Genomic DNA, 19,243 nt, shown 5'->3' with positions numbered 1-19,243 from the left:
GAATATTTCCCAAAGCAGCATTTCCCCACTAGCAAAACTGGGGAAGTTTTAAGTGAAGAATACATACATATGTATGAAGGGGCTTGAGCAGAGGAGAGTTCAGCATAGAATTCAGGCATGGAGGTTGACAGAGTCCAAGCTTTAGCTGATTGAAGTCAGGAGGGTCAACATCCTTCACCTGAGTGGGGACCTTACTTCCTGCAGAACTCAAAGGTATAGTGTTATGTAGGAGGAGGATCTAGATCTCCCCTGGTGGCTCAACAGTAAAGAATCCACCCACTATGCGCGAGATGCTGGTTCAATCCCTGATCTGCAAAGATTCCGCCGGAGAAGGAAATGGCAACCCACTCCAGTATTCTTGCCTGGGAAATTTTTCCAGGGGCAGAGGAGCCTGGTGGGCTACAGTCCGTGAGGCTGCAGAGATTCAGACACATGTGAGCACAACTACAACCATGATAATAAATGACACACTCACAGGCACCAAGACAGTCCTAGGCCAACCATAATTCTTGGGCTTTAAGATCACTGCGTGTGGTGACTGCAGCCATGAAATTAAAGGAAAAGCTTGGAGGAAAAGCTATGACAAACCTAGACAGCATATTGAAAAGCAGAGACATCACTTTGCCAACAAAGCTCTGTATGGTCAAAGCTATGGTTTTTCCAATAGTCATGTACGGATGTGAGAGTTGGACCGTGAAGAAGGCTGAGCACCAAAGAACTGATGCTTTTGAACTGTAGTGCTGGAGAAGGCTCTTGAGAGCCCCTTGGACAGCAAGGAGATCCAACCAGTCAATCCTAAGGGACATCACCCTGAATATTCACTGGAAGGACTGATGCTGAAGTTGAAGCTCCAACACTTTGGCCACCTGATGCAAAGGGCCAACTCATTGGAAAAGACCCTGACACTGGGAAAGATTGAAGGCCAGGAGAAGGGGATGACAGAGGATGAGATGGTTGGATGGCATCACCAACTTAATGGACATGATTTTAAGCAAACTGCAGAAAATAGTGGAGGACAGGGAAGCCTGGCGTGCTGCAGTCCACGGGGTCTCAAAGAGTTGAACAAACTCAGTGCCTGAACAACAACAATCACAACAGGCCAAAAAGTGGACAGTGGTCCAATTCCTGGAAGTCCCCACCCCTTCCCCCAAATAGAATAATCCTCCCACTCATCAGCCGATAAAAATACCCAGCCCTCTAAAAACTGGCAGCCCCATACCCTGGCATCTCTCATCTTCTGAGATGGCCCGTATTCTGTCTGCGGAGCATGTATCTCCCTGAATAAACCTTTCATTTTACTATGACCTGCTCTTGAATTATTTCCTGCACAAAGTTAAGAACCCACACATGACTGCTGTCCCAGGGACTCGCTGAGCCCTGGGATGTGACCATCCTCTTGCACCCCATTCTCTTTCCTGCAACATTTGAAATTCTTCTTTAAAAAAATCTTGAATATACAGGAAAACAGGTGTTGCGGAATCTGCTGTATGACTAGGCCATGCAAGACTGCTGTTCTCTTGCTCTCCACACATCCCCTGCCCCCAGTCCCTGCCTCATCTATACCCTACTCACCTGACTGATGTTATCTCAGAGCCCAAGTGGAATTGCCTGAGTACATAGTTCCCACCCACTCTTCCTCTCCCCCACCCCCAGCTTGTGATTGTTTTAATCCTTAGGCCAGAATGGCTCCATCCAGCTGGGAAATATCTGCCCCAGGAGGCTATGAGGGACTTGCTCCTCCCCTGTTTTCCCTGGTAACCAATGAGCCAACTTGATGTCAATTCCCCTATAACCGGGTGTAGCCTCCCCTCCCTCCTGGTAGGAGATGGCTGCCTCATTCTGCCTGCAGGTTGGCTCCAGGACCTTGCTTTGGATGTGTCTAATTTCCTGTGTGTTCCCCTCTCCCATAAACCACTGACATCTCTGTCGGCAGCTCCAGGCTGTTTCTTTGGTCTCGAGACTAAGTTCAGTTCAGTCGCTCAGTCGTGTCCGACTCTTTGCGACCCCATGAATCACAGCACGCCAGGCCTCCCTGTCCATCACCACCTCCCAGAGTTCACTCAGACTCACGTCCATTGAGTCCGTGATGCCATCCAGCCATCTCATCCTCGGTCGTCCCCTTCTCCTCCTGCCCCCAATCCTTCCCAGCATCAGAGTCTTTTCCAATGAGTCAACTCTTCGTATGAGGTGGCCAAAGTACTGGAGCTTCAGCTTCAGCATCATTCCTTCCAAAGAAATCCTAGGGTTGATCTCCTTCAGAATGGACTGGTTGGATCTCCTTGCAGTCCAAGGGACTCTCAAGAATCTTCTCCAACACCACAGTTCAAAGGCATCAATTCTTCGGCACTCAGCCTTCTTCACAGTCCAACTCTCACCTCCATACATCACCACAGGAAAAATCATAGCCTTGACTAGACGGACCTTAGTCTGCAAAGTAAGGTCTCTGCTTTTGAATATACTATCTAGGTTGGTCATAACTTTTCTTCCAAGGAGTAAGCGTCTTTTAATTTAATGGCTGCAGTCACCATCTGCAATGATTTTGGAGCCCCCAAAAATAAAGTCTGACACTGTTTCCACTGTTTCCCCATCTATTTGCCATGAAGTGATGGGACCAGATGCCATGATGTTAGTTTTCTGAATGTTGAGCTTTAAGCCAACCATTTCACTCTCCTCTTTCACTTTCATCAAGAGGCTTTTTAGCTCCTCTTCACTTTCTGCCATAAGGGTGGTGTCATCTGCATATCTGAGGTGATTGATATTTCTCCTGGCAATCTTGATTCCAGCTTGTGCTTCTTCCAGTCCAGCGTTTCTCATGATGTACTCTGCATAGAAGTTAAATAAGCAGGGTGACAATATACAGCCTTGACATACTCCTTTTCCTATTTGGAACCAGTCTGTTGTTCCATGTCCAGGTCTAACTGTTGCTTCCTGACCTGCATACAGATTTCTCAAGAGGCAGGTCAGGTGGTCTGGTATTCCAATCTCTCTCAGAATTTTCCACAGTTCATTGTGATCCACACAGTCAAAGGCTTTGGCATAGTCAATAAAGCAGAAATAGATGTTTTTCTGGAACTCTCTTGCTTTTTCGATGATCCAGCGGATGTTGGCAATTTGATCTCTGGTTCCTCTGCCTTTTCTAAAACCAGCTTGAACATCAGGGAGTTCACGGTTCACGTATTGCTGAAGCCTGGCTTGGAGAATTTTGAGCATTACTTTAGACTGGGCAACTACAAATCTTGCAGGCCTGCGAGGTGCACCCAACAACTGTCAAGCCAACCAGGAGGCCAGGGAAACTCTCATGAGTGCTGAGATGTCAGGAAATAGGACAGGATAGTTGCCAGTAAAATCCTGGGGTGGTCGCGCACTTGCATGTGGGGCCCTGTGGTGGTTGTCCTTGATGAATGGGGGCTTCCAATAGAATACCAGAACTTACAGACACTGCTAAGCGTATTGCAAAGCTATGGGCCTCCATTACAGTGGGAGGAAAGAAGTCAGATGATAGGGCAGTGGCTGCAGCTGTGCGCTAGCTGTTCCTCACTGTGGCAGAAAGCCCACAGACGCTGAGCTAGCAGCCAAGGCTGAGGTTAGGCATCTAGACGAGGAGTCAAAACACAGGAGAAATGCTGCTGCTGCTGCTGCTGCTGCTGCTAAGTCGCTTCAGTCGTGTCCTACTCTGTGTGACCCCAGAGACGGCAGCCCACCAGGCTCCCCTGTCCCTGGGATTCTCCAGGCAAGAGCACTGGAGTGGCTCGCCATTTCCTTCTCCAATGCATGAAAGTGGAAAGTGAAAGTGAAGTCGCTCAGTCGTGTCCGACTCTTAGCAACCCCATGGACTGCAGCCCACCAGGCTCCCCTGTCCCTGGGATTTTCCAGGCAAGAGTACTGGAGTGGGGTGCCATTGTCTTCTCCGAGAGAAATGCTAGACTGGCCCAAACCGAAACTACAGACACATGAGTCGGTTGAGGGAACAAGACGGGAAGTTAGAGACATTAGTCTGCCACATGGCCTAGCTAAGAGGAGGCAGCTTCCCCAGTTCAGATGCTCATGGCCCGTCCGATCTGGGACCTCACAGTGTGAGACTCCACTGAGGGTGCTGGTGAGGAAGAAGGCTGGGGTGAGGCCACGGAAGTCTCTGTCTCAGTGAGGCCAGTAGATAGCACTGTGCTGACAACCAAATATAAACCAGATCAGCTTAGAGCACAGTGTGTAGGCAATGATTTGCTCCCACCCCTAGAGAGGGGCAAACTGGCCACCCTCAGAGACTGCACTCGGACTGAGTGAGTTGAACTGGGTGACAAATTTAGGCCAGTCATTGCTTGGTTGCTATGCGTCTGGGATGTCAGTGGGGAAGGCATGATGTTAACTGACCAGGGTATGTTAATGATGGCCTCAGTGACTAAGCATCCGGCCTTTTAGCAGCACTTATACAGAGCCATCAATGAGGGCAAAGTAATTTTCCTGCTTTCTTGGGTAATGGCTGGCTGCCAGGCCGCCTGGCCCAATGCAGGGGATGTACCTCCTACTCCTCTCTGTTGGTAAATCATGGAAAATCTATAGGATTCATTAAGAGAACCAGGCGTGAGACACGCCATAGATGGCCAGCAGTATGGGGCCCAGGTAATGAGCTATTTACATCAGGCATGAAAAACACGGTCCTCCAGTCTGCTGCTGGGCAACGGTCTGGGGCGCCAGTTTTCATCCTTAGTCCCTTAGTAGAGCACCCAGTTGCTAGGTGGTGCAAAAACTAGTAGAGTTCAGAGAAATGGAAAAGATATAGCACCAGGGGATCAGAACCATACTCCCTAAAAGGGAGAAGGAAGTACGGCTCCTCCTTGCTCTTTCTGGGGACTCACCTGAGTAGAAAACAGAGGTGGCAGGACCTAGAAGTGGCGGGGCCCCTATAACCAAGACAGATAAGCAACCTGGTGCTGCATTAGCGGAGCTATGGCAGAAGCTAAAACCTGAATGGTTACCAACTGAGCTACTGAACAACAAGGCCCTCCTACTCCTCCAGAGGAAGAGGCCTGCCATCAGTGGTAGAAGGAATGTGTCAGCCCCAAGGCTACTGGATTAGGGGGGTATGGTCAAGGTCCCAGAAAATCCCAGGTCACAGAAATGTAGGCTTCAGGGGAAGGCCCTGGTAATGTGGGTTTCGGCGAACCAGACGCCTCAAGTAGAATTAACCATTTATTGGCTTCATGCGAAGAGTTAACTCATTGGAAAAGACTCTGATGCTGGGAGGGATTGGGGGCAGGAGGAGAAGGGGACGACAGAGGATGAGATGGCTGAATGGCCATCCGACTCGATGGACGTGAGTTTGAGTGAACTCTGGGAGTTGGTGATGGACAGGGAGGGCTGGCGTGCTGCAATTCATGGGGTTGCAAAGAGTCGGACACAACTGAGCGACTGAACTAAACTGAACTGAAAAAATAGAAAGATTGTTTAGTCATGGTAAACACCAGGGCTGAACGGACATTAATATATAGAAATGTCCACTGGCTCCATGGCCCCCTCTCTATTGTTGACTGGTATGGGGGTGGAATGGTAGAGCAAAAAGAATATCACTGATGCCACAAACTGGGTAGCTGCCCCCACCCCTAATATGAAGTGTTCATAGTCCCAATCCCACAATATACTTGGGATTGATGTGGTAGCAGGTCTCACCTTACAAACCAGTGTGGGGGAGTATTTCCTATGAGTGCAAATGATAAAACAGATTAACAGAAACTTTGTCAAAAGGACGCTTATCAGATATTCTTAAGTATACAATAGAACTGGAGGAAACTAAGTCTTGAAATCATACTCCCACTTGAGAAGGGCCTCTCCACTGGACTGACCTACAGAAGAGACTGCTACCCGCAAATGACACCCGCGCTAGCACAAGGAAAAATGGCAGCTGCTGCTGCTGCTGCTAAGTCGCTTCAGCCGTGTCCGACTCTGTGCGACCCCAGAGACGGCAGCCCACCAGGCTCCCCCGTCCCTGGGCTTCTCCAGGCAAGAACACTGGAGTGGGGTGCCATTTCCTTCTCCAATGCATGAAAGTGAAAAGTGAAAGTGAAGTCGCTCAGCCGTGTCCGACCCTCAGCAACCCCATGGACTGCAGCCCACCAGGCTCCTCCATCCATGGGATTTTCCAGGCAAGAGTGCTGGAGTGGGGTGCCATCGCCTTCTCCGAAAGATGACAGCAGTGACAGGCAACTGACCCAAATATCCGGGCCCAGCCTGTTAAGGCCCATCCTTCTAATTCAACTGAACTTTTGAACCAATGTTTTTCTCCCTATCGACACTGAAAGTTAGTGTTCACTACTAACTGTACTGTTGCCCTCAATGTTCAGGACAGAGAGAGAACTCACTAGTGAAGCTGTCGCAGCGTAGATCTAGTGTGTAGCACTGCTTGCCTTAAGGCTGCTGCTAACCGCACGTGTACAGCGTGGAACAGTTCAGTGTGATTAATTAAATGTTTCTCCATTGACACATCTCTGAGCTTGTCTGATTAGTTTTACACCCACATGGGTAACTAGGTATTTATGTGTGTGTGTAATATACAAAGGAGGCCGAGCACCACGGGACATGGTGGACCCAGGGCAGGCAGCAACCATCAGGGGACAAATATTTTGATCATAAATGCTTTCCATCAAAAGATTTGCAATCCAAAGGAGAAAATGATAGAAATATTCACATATTAAGAGAAGTCATTCTGATCTTTACATAATTAAACTTTCGGCTAACCAAAATAGCCAGTTTGTGGCCTATTAAACATTCATGGTACGTATGCTTTAAGCATTAAAAAAAAAAGTACATTTAAAATTCAAAATTTTGCTATAAAAATCTTTGAGTGATATATAATTATTTGGCAAGGGATGTATCCATTGGGTCATACAACACTTACGTAGGGCAAACATCTGTCTCCTTCAGATGCAGCCATTGTGGAGCACGCTGAAGTTTTTCTGCTCAGGTCAAGGTGATTGTGCATCATCTGTAGCCAATAGTGTTGCGTCCCCAAAATGACAAAATCACAAACTAAAGCCAACATTGTATTTTAAAGTTCAGGTTGTATCCAAGTTTCCTGACTTTTCCTCCCTCCCTTATTTTTTTCTATCCTTCCTTTTAAATAATTAAATCAAAGCTATTGCCAGAAAAATATAAAATCAAAATTAACTACAGTTCAGGCATCCAAAATAGAGCAGGATGGCTATATAGATGTGATTTTAGACATATTTCTGTGTAACTGAAAACTTGTCTTATCTGAACTGTATTATAGGCCAGAAAAAAACCACAGGCAGGAGGGTATCATTTCAGAATATGGTTTCTACTTGCATTTTGCTTAACAGTCATGATCTCCCCTGTGCTATGCCTGTTAGAGGTCTTACGGCTCATCCTTAGCTTGAGCAGAGAAAATCTGTTCATGGAGTGGGCAGCAACAATGGCCTCGCTGCAAAATGAGTCTTTAATTGCTGGGTCTGCAGCAAGCTGCCCTTGGTGTCCGCCTCTGGACTTCCATGGAAAATGGCCCTAGGTAATGCAACCATGTGGGGACAGCTCACCATCTTCCTGTCCCGGAGTATACCACTATGTCAGAAGTGCACTTGTCAGTAAACATTACTGTATAACAATTTTACACGTTGCCAGGATTACTGCTCATGAAGGACGCCTCAGGTTATGTTGTGTGGAGTGGAGTCGCCTGGCCCCCAGCCAGATAAATCTAACTAGTGGGATTAACTGCTTTTTGTTTGGAAACACCTAATCAGTCCACTACTAATGGCGCCCAACCTAATGTGGGGTGGCAGACCTGCACTGTGACTGCTGACACCTGGCTAGGCCACCAGAACGCTTCCTTTAAAGCCAAGGCCTTCCTCCCTGCTCCACGGGGCTGGCTCTGGGTTTGTGGGGGCCAGAGTGGTCTTCCCTTATAGCTAGATAGGACGTCACCGCCCTGGACTTCCTCCCCAGTGGCCACATGAGCACTTAGCTCCAAACTTCGCCCACTTCCGGGAGAGCCATTATGCTTAGCATGTCGGGTGTTTCCTGTTAACCTGCATTAGCTTCTGTTGTCTGTATTGATCTGTGGTGCCTAGTTGCAGTGCACCTCTAATACCTGGCTCCAGGGATGTCGCAGATGATGGGTGGGCCAAGATTTTGAGTGTCTAGCAGGGTGTGTAGAGGTGGAGAGTATAATCCGTTAGGACCACTCAAGATGACTGTTCTTTTGCTCTCTGTACACCCTCTGTTGAACCAGTCCCTGCCTCACCTACCCCCTAACTCATCTGTTAACTCACCCTAACTCTTTTTTAAAAGGAGGGGGTCTTTTTGGTCATCCCTTGCAGCATGTGGGACCTTAATTCCCCAACCAGGGGCTGAACTCATGCCCCCTGCATTGGAAGGTGGAGTCTTAACCACCGGACTCCCAAATAATTCCCCTGACTCCTCCTCCATCGTAGACCCTAAACAGTAACTGCCCACACGCTTGCCCAGCCCCCATCCCCCGACTCCTGCCCCGAGCTAGTGATTGTTCTAATCCTTAGGTTAGAACAGTTCCACCCTGCTAGTTATCAAAGGGAAACGCCTGTCTGTGACAGTCAACCTGAGGGGCTAGGAGGGACCTGCTTCTCTGCTGGTTTAACCAGTGAGCAAACCTGAAGTCAATTTCCCCTATAACCTGTAAAGGTTATTTTTTCTTTGTTTAAAAGATGAATTAATTTACTTTAATTGGAGGCTAATTACTTTACAATATTGTGGTGGTTTTTGCCATACATTGACATGAATCAGCCACGGGTATACACGTGTCCCCCATCCTGAACCCCCCTCCCACCTCCCTCCCCATCCCATCCCTTTGGGTCATCCCAGTGCACCAGCCCTGAGCACCCTGCCTCATGCATTGAACCTGGACTGGCGATCTATTTCACATATGGTAATGTACATGTTTCAATACTATTCTCTCAGATCATCCCACCCTTGCCTTCTACAGAGTCCAATAGTCTGTTTTTTACATCTGTGTCTCTTTTGCTGTCTCACATATAGGGTCATCATTACCATCTTTCTAAAGTCCATATATATGTGTTAATATATGGTATCGGTGTTTTTCTTTCTGACTTACTTCACTCCGTTTAATAGGGTCCAGTTTCATCCACCTCATTAGAACTGATTGAAATGCTTTCTTTTTAATAGCTGAGTAGTATTCCATTGTGTTATATAAGCACCCCCCCTGCTATGAAGTTCCCACCCTTTCCCCCTGGTAGCCACAGCTGCTGCCCTGCCACTTGTTCCTAAATGCAGTTATCGATGTAATCACCCAGAGGAGCCAGAAGGGGGCCTGAGCCTGGAAGCGGGCGAGAGAGTGCGTGAGGTTCCCTTTCTAACACTAAGCCCGCCCCCTCAGGGCTGTCATCACCCTCAGGAATATGTATACGTGTGTTTGGTCGGTATGTTCTTGTGCAGCTTGGAAGTCAGAGACCCAGAAGAAGGAGGAAACTCAGCAGTACCTAATTCTACTTTGGGAGGAACCAAGGGAACCTCATTTTATTACTGCTGCCCTTGCACGCTTGGGAAGCATCTGTTCTTTTTCTGCCACATCACACATGATGCATTTCACAGGAGATTCAGCCCTACAGGTGATCTTGCCTGTTCAGAAAAGCATCACGTTATGCAAGCCAGGAGCTCGTTGTGAATCCATGGTGATTTATGTCACCTGGTGGGCTGCCGTCTATGGTGTCGCACAGAGTCGGACGCGACTGAAGCTACTGAGCAGCAGCAGCAGCAGAAAATGTCAACGCTCTATTCAGTTCAGTTCAGTTGCTCAGTCGTGTCCGACTCTTTGCGACCCCATGAATCGCAGCACGCCAGGCCTCCCTGTCCATCACCAACTCCTGGAGTTCACTCAGACTCGCGCCCATCGATCAGTGATGCCATCCAGCCATCTCATCCTCTGTTGTCCCCTTCTCCTCCTGCCCCCAATCCCTCCCAGCATCAGAGTCTTTTCCAATGAGTCAACTCGTCGCATGAGGTGGCCAAAGTACTGGAGTTTCAGCTTTGGCATCATTCCTTCCAAAGAAATCCCAGGGCCGATCTCCTTCAGAATGGACTGGTTGGATCTCCATGCAGTCCAAGGGATTCTCAAGAGTCTTCTCCAACACCACAGTTCAAAAGCATCAATTCTTCAGCGCTCAGCTTTCCTCACAGTCCAACTCTCACATCCATACATGACCACTGGAAAAACCATGGCCTTGACTAGACGGACTTAGTCGGCTAAGTCATGTCTCTGCTTTTGAATGTGCTATCTAGGTTGGTCATAACTTTTCTTCCAAGGAGTAAGCGTCTTTTAATTTCATGGCTGCAGTCACCATCTGCAGTGATTTTGGAGCCCCAGATGAAGTCGGATACTGTTTCCACTGTTAGTAAGGTTATTTGTGACACAGCTCTCAACAGACAAGGTCACCATATTGTCTTCCAAACTGAAGTTAAGGCCCCTGGGCATTTTTCTACCACCTACACAACCACCTCCCTTATTTCAATGACATAATGCCTTTATCTGGATAAGTAAGTTAGATTGCTTTTGGTGAGAAGAGTTCCAGTGCAGAGTGACAAAGAAACAAGTCTGGACCAAATGGTGCCAGCCCCAGCCCTGTCTCTCTGGACCTTATTAGCTGAGTGACCTTGGGCAAGTTATATACCCTAAACCTGACAGTGTCTTCTTTTTTTTTTTTTAATGGTAGTATAGTTGATTACAATAGCTAATTTCTACCATACAGCAACATGGTTCACTTATATATTTAATTTCTTTTCCATTATGGCTTATCACAGGATATTGAGTATAGTTCTCTGTGCTATCCAGTAGGATCTTGTTATTTATCCATTCTATATACACTAGTGCACATCTGCTAACCCCGAACCCCCTCCAACCCTCCCACACTCCTCCTCCCCCTTGGCAACGACACGTCTGCTCTCTGTAAGTCTGTTTCTGCCTTGTACATAAGCTCGCTTGTGTCATATTTTAGATTCCATATGTAAGTGATATCATGTGGTATTTGTCTTTTTCTGACTTCACTTAGTATAATATCTAGGTTCATTCATGTTGCTATAAATGGCATCATTTCATTCACTTTTATGGCTGAGTAGTATTCCATTGTGTATTTGTACTACATCTTCTTTATCCATTCATCTGTCAAGGGATATTTAGGTTATTTCCATGTCTGGCTATTATGAATAGTGCTGCTATGAACATAAGGATGAATGCATCTTTTAAAGTTATAGTTTCATCTGGGTATATGCCTAGGAGTGAGATTGCTGGACCATATGGCAACTCTATTTTTAGTTATTTGAGTAACCTCCATACTGTTTTCCATAGTGGCTGCACAAATTTATGTTGCCACCAACAGTGTGAGAGGGTTCCCTTTTCTCCACACTCTCTCCAGAATTTTTCATTTGTAGTCTTTTTAATGAAGGCCATTCTGATTGATGTGAGGTGGTATCTCATAGTTTTGATTTGGACTTCTCTATGAAGAGTTGACTCATTGGAAAAGACCCTGATGCTGGGAAAGATTGAGGGCAGGAGAAGGGGGTGACAGAGGATGAGATGGTTGGATGGCATCATCGACACATTGGACATGAGTTTGAGCTACTCTGGGAAACAGTGAAGGATAGGGAAGCCTGGCATGCGCCAGTCCATGGGGTTGCAAAGATTTAGATACAATTTAGCAACTTAACAATTAGCAATACTAAGTATTTTTTCATGTACCTATTGGCCATCTATATGTCTTCTTTGGCATCACCAACTCAATGGACATGAGTTTTAGCAAACTGTGGAAGATAGTGAAGGTCAGGGAAGCCTGGCGTGCTGCAGTCCATGGGGTCACAAAGAGTTGAACACAACTCAGTGACTGAACAAGAACCAAAAAAGGCCAAAAAGTGGACAGCGGTCCAATTCCTGGAAATCCCCACCCCTTCCCCAAATTAGTTGGAATAATCCACCCACTCATTGGCCTATGAAAATATCCAACCCTATAAAAACTGACAACCCTGTACCCTGGGGTTTCTCATCTTGTGGAGTGTGTGTCCCCCTGAATAAACAGTGTTTCATTTTACTATGATTCACTCTTTAATTATTTCCTTCCAGTGCAGGAAATGTGGGTTTGATCTCTGGGTCTGGAATATCCCCTGGAAAAGGGGATGGCTACCCACTCCAGTATTCTTGCCTGGAGAATCCCATGGACAGAGGAGCCTGGCAGGCTACAGTTTTAGAGTCAGACATGACTGAGCAACTGAGCACAGCATGTCTTCTTTGGAGAAATGTCTAGTTAGGTCTTCAGTCCATTTTGCAAATGGATTGTTTTTTGTTGTTGAGTTGTATGAGTTCTTTGTATATTTTGGAAATTAAGCCCTTGTTGGTCACAGAGTTTGCAAATATTTTCTCCCATTCTGTAGGTTGTCTTTTAGTTTTATTTATGGTTTCCTTTGTGGTGCAAAAGCTTGTTAGTTTGATTAGGTCCCATCTGTTTGTTTTTATTTCTTTTGCCTTGGGAGTCTGATTTGTGTCAGAATGATTTGCTTATGTTCTAAGAGTTTTATGGTGTCCTGTTTTTAAGTCTTTAAGCCATTTTGAGTTCATTTCTGTGTATGGTGTGAGAGTATTCTAACTTCATTTATTTACATGCAACTGTCCAATTTTCCCAACAGCACTTGCTAAAGAGACTGTCCTTTCCCCACTGTATATTCTTGCCTCCTTTGTCAAAGATTAATTAACTGTAGGTGTGTGGGTTTATTTCTGAGCTCTGTATTCTGCTCCATTTATTCATATGTCTATTTTTGTGCCCAAACCATGCTGTTTTGATTACTGTAGCTTTGTAGTATTGTCTGAAGTCTGGGAGGGTTATGACTCCTGCTTTGTTCTTTTTCCTCAGGATTGCTTTGGCAATTCTGGGTCTTTCCTGGCTCCATAAAAAGTTTAGGATTATTTGCTCTAGTTCTGTGAAAAATGTCATGGGTAATTTGATGGGGATTGTATTTGTCTTTCTTATTTCATGTGTGGCCTTGCTGCACAGCATGTAGGATCTCAGTTCCCTAACCAGGGGTGAAACTCCCAACCCTGCAGTTGAAGCACTAAGTCTTATCTACTAGACCACCAGGGAAGTAGTTATTCAAAACTAATTTACCCTGCTCCCCACCTTTCTTTGGTAACCATAAGTTTGCTTTCTGAGTCTATTTCTGCTTTATAAATAAGTTCATTTGTATCATTTTTTAAGATTCCATATATAAGTGGTATTATATTTTTCCCTGACTTACTTCACTTAGTAATGATAATCTCTATGTCCATCCATGTTGCTACAAATGGCATTTTATAATTCATTTTTATGGCTGGCTAGTATTTCATTGTTTATTTGTACCACATCTTCTTTATCCATTCATCTGTCAGTAGACATTTAGGCCACTTCTGTGAACTGGCTCTTGTAACTAACACTGCAAGGACCACTAGGGTGCACGTACCCTTTTTAATTAGTTTTCTCCTTTTGCAGACATACGTCCAGGACTCAAGTTGCTGGGTCATGGATCTGACTTTAGATTTTAAGGGACCCTTGTACGGTTCACCAGTTTATGTTCCCACCAACAGTGTAGGAGGGCTCCCTTTTCACCATACCTGTTCCAGCATTTATTATTTGTAGACTTTTTAATGATGGCCAATCTGACTGGTGTGAGGTGATACCTCATTGCAGTTTTTCCATTTCTCTAATAATTAGCAATGTTGAACATCTTTTCATGTGCTTGTTGGCTATCAGTATGTCTTATTTGGAGAAATGTCTACTTAAGTTGCGCCCACTTTTGGACTGGGTTTTTTTTTTTTAATATATTGATCTATGGAGATGTTTATATATATTAGAAATTCAGCCCTATCAGTCGCGTCTTTGCAGACATTTCCTCCTATTCCATAGGTTGTCTTTTTGTTTTTAGTTACCTTTGTTGTGCAAAAGCTTGTAAGTTTGATTAGGTCCAATTAGTTTACTTTTGCTTTTGATTGTATTACTCTTAGAGATGTATCCAAAAAAATACTGCTGTAATATACTGACTTTATCTTTCTAAAACTGAGTTTGAGATTAGCACAACTAGGATTGACTCATAGTGCTAAACAGAGCAAGAAATTTTTGGCATACAGAAAGTACTAATATCTAGTAGCTATTATTACTACCATGTCACCTTCTCTCACCTCTACTGTGGCAAGATCCTTGCGAAGCTGTGTGTTCCTAATGCTTAGCACAGTGCCTGGCATATGATAGGATATAGATTTGTTGAATAGATAAATCCATCTCTCCAACATCCATCTAGTCAACATTTATCGAGCAATTGCTAACTGCCAGATAATGTACTACACACTAAAGATGGAACAGTGAACAAAACAGCCAAATTCTGGCCTCTTAGTGCTTACGTTCTGGTAGGGAAAACAGATCAACACATGTATGGTTTGACAGGGAGAAAAGCAGCAGGGTTAAGGGCTTAGAGAGAGCCAGGGGTGGTCGAGGTTGCTTTTTTACATATCACAGAAGGTCTCTCTGAGAAGGTGATATGTGAGCAGACACTTAAAGGAAGTGAAGGAGCAAACCACACAAATGCACAGAACGTGTATTCTAGGCTGAAGGTGCAAAGGGCCTGAGGTAGGCACACGGGGGGCATTTCTGAAGAAGCCGCCTGTGTGGCTGGAGAGAGATTAAGGAAAGGGCTCTGATCTCTTCTTCACTTGATCTAAATTGAGCACACAACACAATCCAGTAATTGAAAAAGATGTATTAAAATATTCATAAAACAACTGAAAAATTAATGAACATGAATGGGGTTTTTACCTGGCTGAATACAGTTCCATTCAAAAACTACAGAGAGGAAATTTAAATGTCAAGTAATCCCTTGCAGGTACCCCCCTAGAAAAACCACGTGCAGTCTTAGGAGGCCTCATTCTGCTGAGAATCAGACATGAAAAGGACAGTCTGCCATCTGGAAGCAGCTCCACTGTTGTCGTCTGTGTCCAGGGATGAGGATGTTGGGACCCAGGAGAAAGGGCCAAAAGATCCATAGGAGGTGGTATGAGGAGTTTCAGAAAAAGCCCCAACCCTGAAGTGCTCCACCCCAGTGTGAGCAGCTCCCTGCAGGCCAGTCAGTCACAGACCCAGAGTGGGAAGCCGGGACCCTTGCCCGGTGGAGGCGGGGAGAGGAGGCTCACAGCCGTGCTAACAGAAGTGATAGCTGGTGCTCTGGGTGGGAGCTTCACAAACATGCAGAAAAATAGGGCTCTTGCTCTCAGGAGGTGTTAGGAATGTTCCATACATAGTAGATTCATTGGACCTGCTGAGAAAGGAGGAAAAGGAGAATCCTCTTTTCTCCGTAAAAAAAAAAAAAAAAAAAGACTAAGAAAATTACACACATCAATGCATACACTTGGTCTCTCCACAGCTTATCTTCTTATTCCTTGAAATCTCGGATGGCTGTACAATTCTCACAGTGGGAGGGCTCACCAGGAGTGTCCTCATCCTGGTGGCCTGAAGAATGCGGACGTCTGAACACCCGCATCCCCCCCCACCCACTGCCCCCGCTCCCCCTACACAAAAAGGTCTCCTAAAGGTTCTGGAGTTTTCACCGTGGAGTCAGAGAAGCCCAGGGTACAAGGCAAAGCTGGTGACTTTGCAGAACTGCTCAGGGCGAGTGTTCTTCATTCCTCTTCCGCATGGGGCCTGTGGGCACAAAGGAGGGACAGGCAGCAGAGCCAAAAGGCCTTCCTCCAGCGTGCAGCACAGACCAGACACGCCAGGCTCAGAGATGGCAGGCACGTGCGACGACAAAACCCAGTCCTGCTGACATATATGTCAACAGAATGTGAGCTGGAGCACCATGGGATTAACAGCAGTCTCTCAGAAAATAAAAGACTACACATATGGGGCAGAGTTTGTTTGTAGCGCGTACACTTTTTCTCTGTGTAACCACCTCCTAGACATCTTCAAATCTAAATTACTCTTTATTTCCTTAGAACTTGGCCTTCAAAGTCTCTCACAAAGAGAACAAGACAGGAAGAAAAAAGGAAGCAGGTCTTAGGGGACCTCAAACTAAATGAGATGAAAACTAACATTACCTGTCACACCCACTTACCCCAATGCGTTCTGGGACTATATCATCTGTATTTTCAATTTTAAATGAAGAAAATTCTTTACAGATCTAACTGTCTTTAACCTCAAAGGCCTTGAAGCTATTATTATAGGAGCCAGGCTGCTGGAAAATGACTGAAGCTTTATAATGATTCTCTAGAGAGAGCTCTGCCATACCAGAGACTGGCAATCTAATTATTCCATTTCTGGCTACTTAGAAAGAAAAGAAATTCTGCTCCTTAAGCTATATGGGGACTTGTTACAAGCACGAAGGACTTCAGCAAAGAACATACCATACCTTTTGCTCTCCAAATAGTACTACTCCTCAAGCCAGTCCGGGTTCTCGATTTCAATTATGTATCGATTATGGTATGGATGTAAAAGTACTTGGAAAGAAATGACTTCTGGCATTGATCCTTTGCTAATCTTGCTATGATGAATCCACAAATTGAGATGATATGCTACAGGGTGCAATTTTATAGTCTACACAACACTGAAAGCAGAAAACTGCCCTGTATTTTAGAGAGGAAAAAATAGCAACAAAAATCACATAGTCTTCAAGTGGCATAGCAAATGGATGCTTTCTAAAAACAACTGCCAAATAGGCGATATACCCTGGGCTAAAGGCCATCCTGAACATGCTTCCATCATAGAATCTCCACTCTCCAACTACAGTACACACAAAGGTGGGTTAAGCCCTTATATTAAAAGGCCATGTCTATCAGAATACTAAAAGATCTGCTACTTTCCCCATTAAGGCAAACCACATCTAAACGATGGTGACAGGAATGTGTCCGAATTTTCTCAACTGTAAATGATCCTGATGGGAAGTACAAAACCAGCAAGACAATTCATATACACATAGAATCATACCGTCTCTTAATCATGCAACACTGGCTCCTTGCACCAGGAAGATTAAATAGAACATTTATACACATCTTTTTCTCCCTCTATGACTAGACATGTGCTTCTCCACGTTTTGGTTTCCAAGGCCACACATACCTATGGGCCACATTTTCTGCACAAGAGTCCAGTTTGGATTTGCTTATTGGTTAGGGTATGATCGCGGTCTTCTCAATTTTTCCGAATGTCTGCGTACACCACAGACTCTGACTTGTTAATCCTGTCGCTGTGGTGTCCGCCAGAGTGGTCTAGCTGCGCGTATATGACTGGGCCCTGGGGAAGAGAAGCAGAATTAGAGGTATGGAAAACCTGGTGGCCTTGTGAAGTGCAGGGACAGAAGCGATGATTAATGTGACATTGTTAGGGTTTCAGAGCAAAGAGTCCCCCCTTTTGAATGTCTTCAGGAACATATTCTTCTTAGGAACAGTATGTCCAGGACTGACTTCAAAACAAGACTGGGTATGCTTGGTAACTGTTCAAGATGGTGCACAGAGATTTGTTATACTATTCTGCCTACTTTTGTGTCTGTTTTAAAATATCTGTAACAATATAATATTCCTTCTCAAGAGTTACCCTTAAATACCTGTCACAGAATTCCTCAACTCTTGTAACTGGCATCAGAGTCTCAAGGACAAAGATGGACCCTTCTGCCAACCCAAGACCCGCTGAAATCATGACTTTAAGAATGATACAAGAAATCAACATATGCAGTGCCACTCGAAAATATAATCAAGTTTGAACTGATCATTTTACACAAATAGGTACTTAAAAAAAAACTTCCTATATTCTTCCACATGCCTACTTCTAGTATGATTCTTTTAGTCTAACTATAACCCATATACTGCTTCTTTGATATCTAAGATCAGGTAAACATTTTTCCTGTTTTCAAATTTAAAATAACCCCAAAGCCACATCTACAGACTTACAAGGAAAAGCCCTAGATGGACTAGAAGAGGCCCTCCTCTCACCCTCAGCAGTAAGGAAGAGGGCTGGCAGGGTCCCACCAGGACAGCAAGGCAAGGCTGCCTCGGGTAGAGTGAGTCTTGACTCTTGGGAGGACCAAGGGTTCAAGTATGAGACAGCTGGCTGTACTGCACAACTCTCAGAGTCCCTTCCAACCCAGAGATTCTAAAACTGTAAACAACAGCAACTACCACAAAACAGCCTTCTTTAGAGGTAAAAAGAAGTTTAATATAACCCAAAGGCAATTGTCCCAATCCAGGGAATCTCTCCTTGAATAGTCTACTACTGTGCTTAAGTTTTCAATTTTGAAGTCATAAGATCAGTAGCCAGAAGCATGTGGTTTAAAATGAACACTCTTGAAACTTCTATATGAATCTAGAATGGTAGATACATGACAGAAATGCACAACACAGAGAGTGAGCCGTAATACAAACTGTGCACTTTAGTGAATTAGAAAGTTCTCTGTATTAATTCATCAACCGTCACAAAGGTACCGCAACCATCCAAGTTGTTAGCAATCAGGGAACCTTTGGAGAGGAAGGAGTACATAGGACCTCTTTACTTTCTGCTAGATTTTTCTGTAGACTTAACACTGCCCTAAGAAATGAAGTCTACTTTATAAGAAATAACTGAATAAAATAAAATAAACATCCTCACTCCCATCTAGGAGTCCTACAGGCAGCATCCCTTAATGCGCAGCGTGGGATCCTGCGGAGTTCAGGCACTCCAGCTTCCAGAGAAGGGATAAACCGAGCTACGCAATGGTGCTCCTGAAAGAAGACTTACACAGTGACAGCCGAGGGCTAGACCCATCTGAACGCCGGCAGAGCTGCAGTCTGAACGTCCTGAGCACGGCAGGAGCGCTGCTGAGCACCAGCCGTGGGGCCTCACGCCAGGCGTGTTCTTAACCCCCCAAGCATTACTGTCTTCATCTCTAACATGGCACTAGCAATAGTATTATCTCTCTCAAGACTGTTGTAAGAATTAGATGATATCTACAACTAAAACTTAAGCAATGTCTGACAGCATTCAAAATACAGCAATCATTTTTATCATGAACACACTGTTATACAAATACAATTAAAAGTACACCACTGTTACCAAATAAGTCAAGCAAGGTCACTTTGTGTTTGGTCAGCGTGTGATACTTTTCAGGGCTGTCATGGGTAACGCAACAGATCATGCTGCTAATACTGAATCAAACTGAAACCCTCTATATTCATATCAGAAAGCTGCAAGTTAAATGTGGTTCTAAAAAATAAAAA

At 45.0% G+C, this 19,243-nt stretch overlaps 1 protein-coding gene across 3 annotated transcripts in view; it reads right to left on the bottom strand.

Moving 5' to 3' along the window:
- The window catches only part of MPZL1 (myelin protein zero like 1), an 87,614-nt gene continuing 83,119 nt past the window's right edge, over window positions 14,749-19,243 (bottom strand). For 2 of the 3 annotated variants that reach the window (XM_018046449.1, XM_018046448.1), the window contains one exon: window positions 14,749-17,288. In XM_018046449.1, coding sequence (XP_017901938.1) covers window positions 17,264-17,288 — 25 coding nt within the window. In that variant the 3' untranslated portion in view covers window positions 14,749-17,263. The remainder of the gene's footprint in view (window positions 17,289-19,243) is intronic. The other variant, XM_018046447.1, reaches the window with a different exon arrangement.

The sequence above is a fragment of the Capra hircus genome, chromosome 3, assembly GCF_001704415.2.
Source record: "Capra hircus breed San Clemente chromosome 3, ASM170441v1, whole genome shotgun sequence".
NCBI classification, from domain to species: Eukaryota; Metazoa; Chordata; class Mammalia; order Artiodactyla; family Bovidae; genus Capra; species Capra hircus.
Note: the sequence above shows the minus strand (reverse complement) of the source record. Positions and strands in the feature narration are given on the sequence as shown.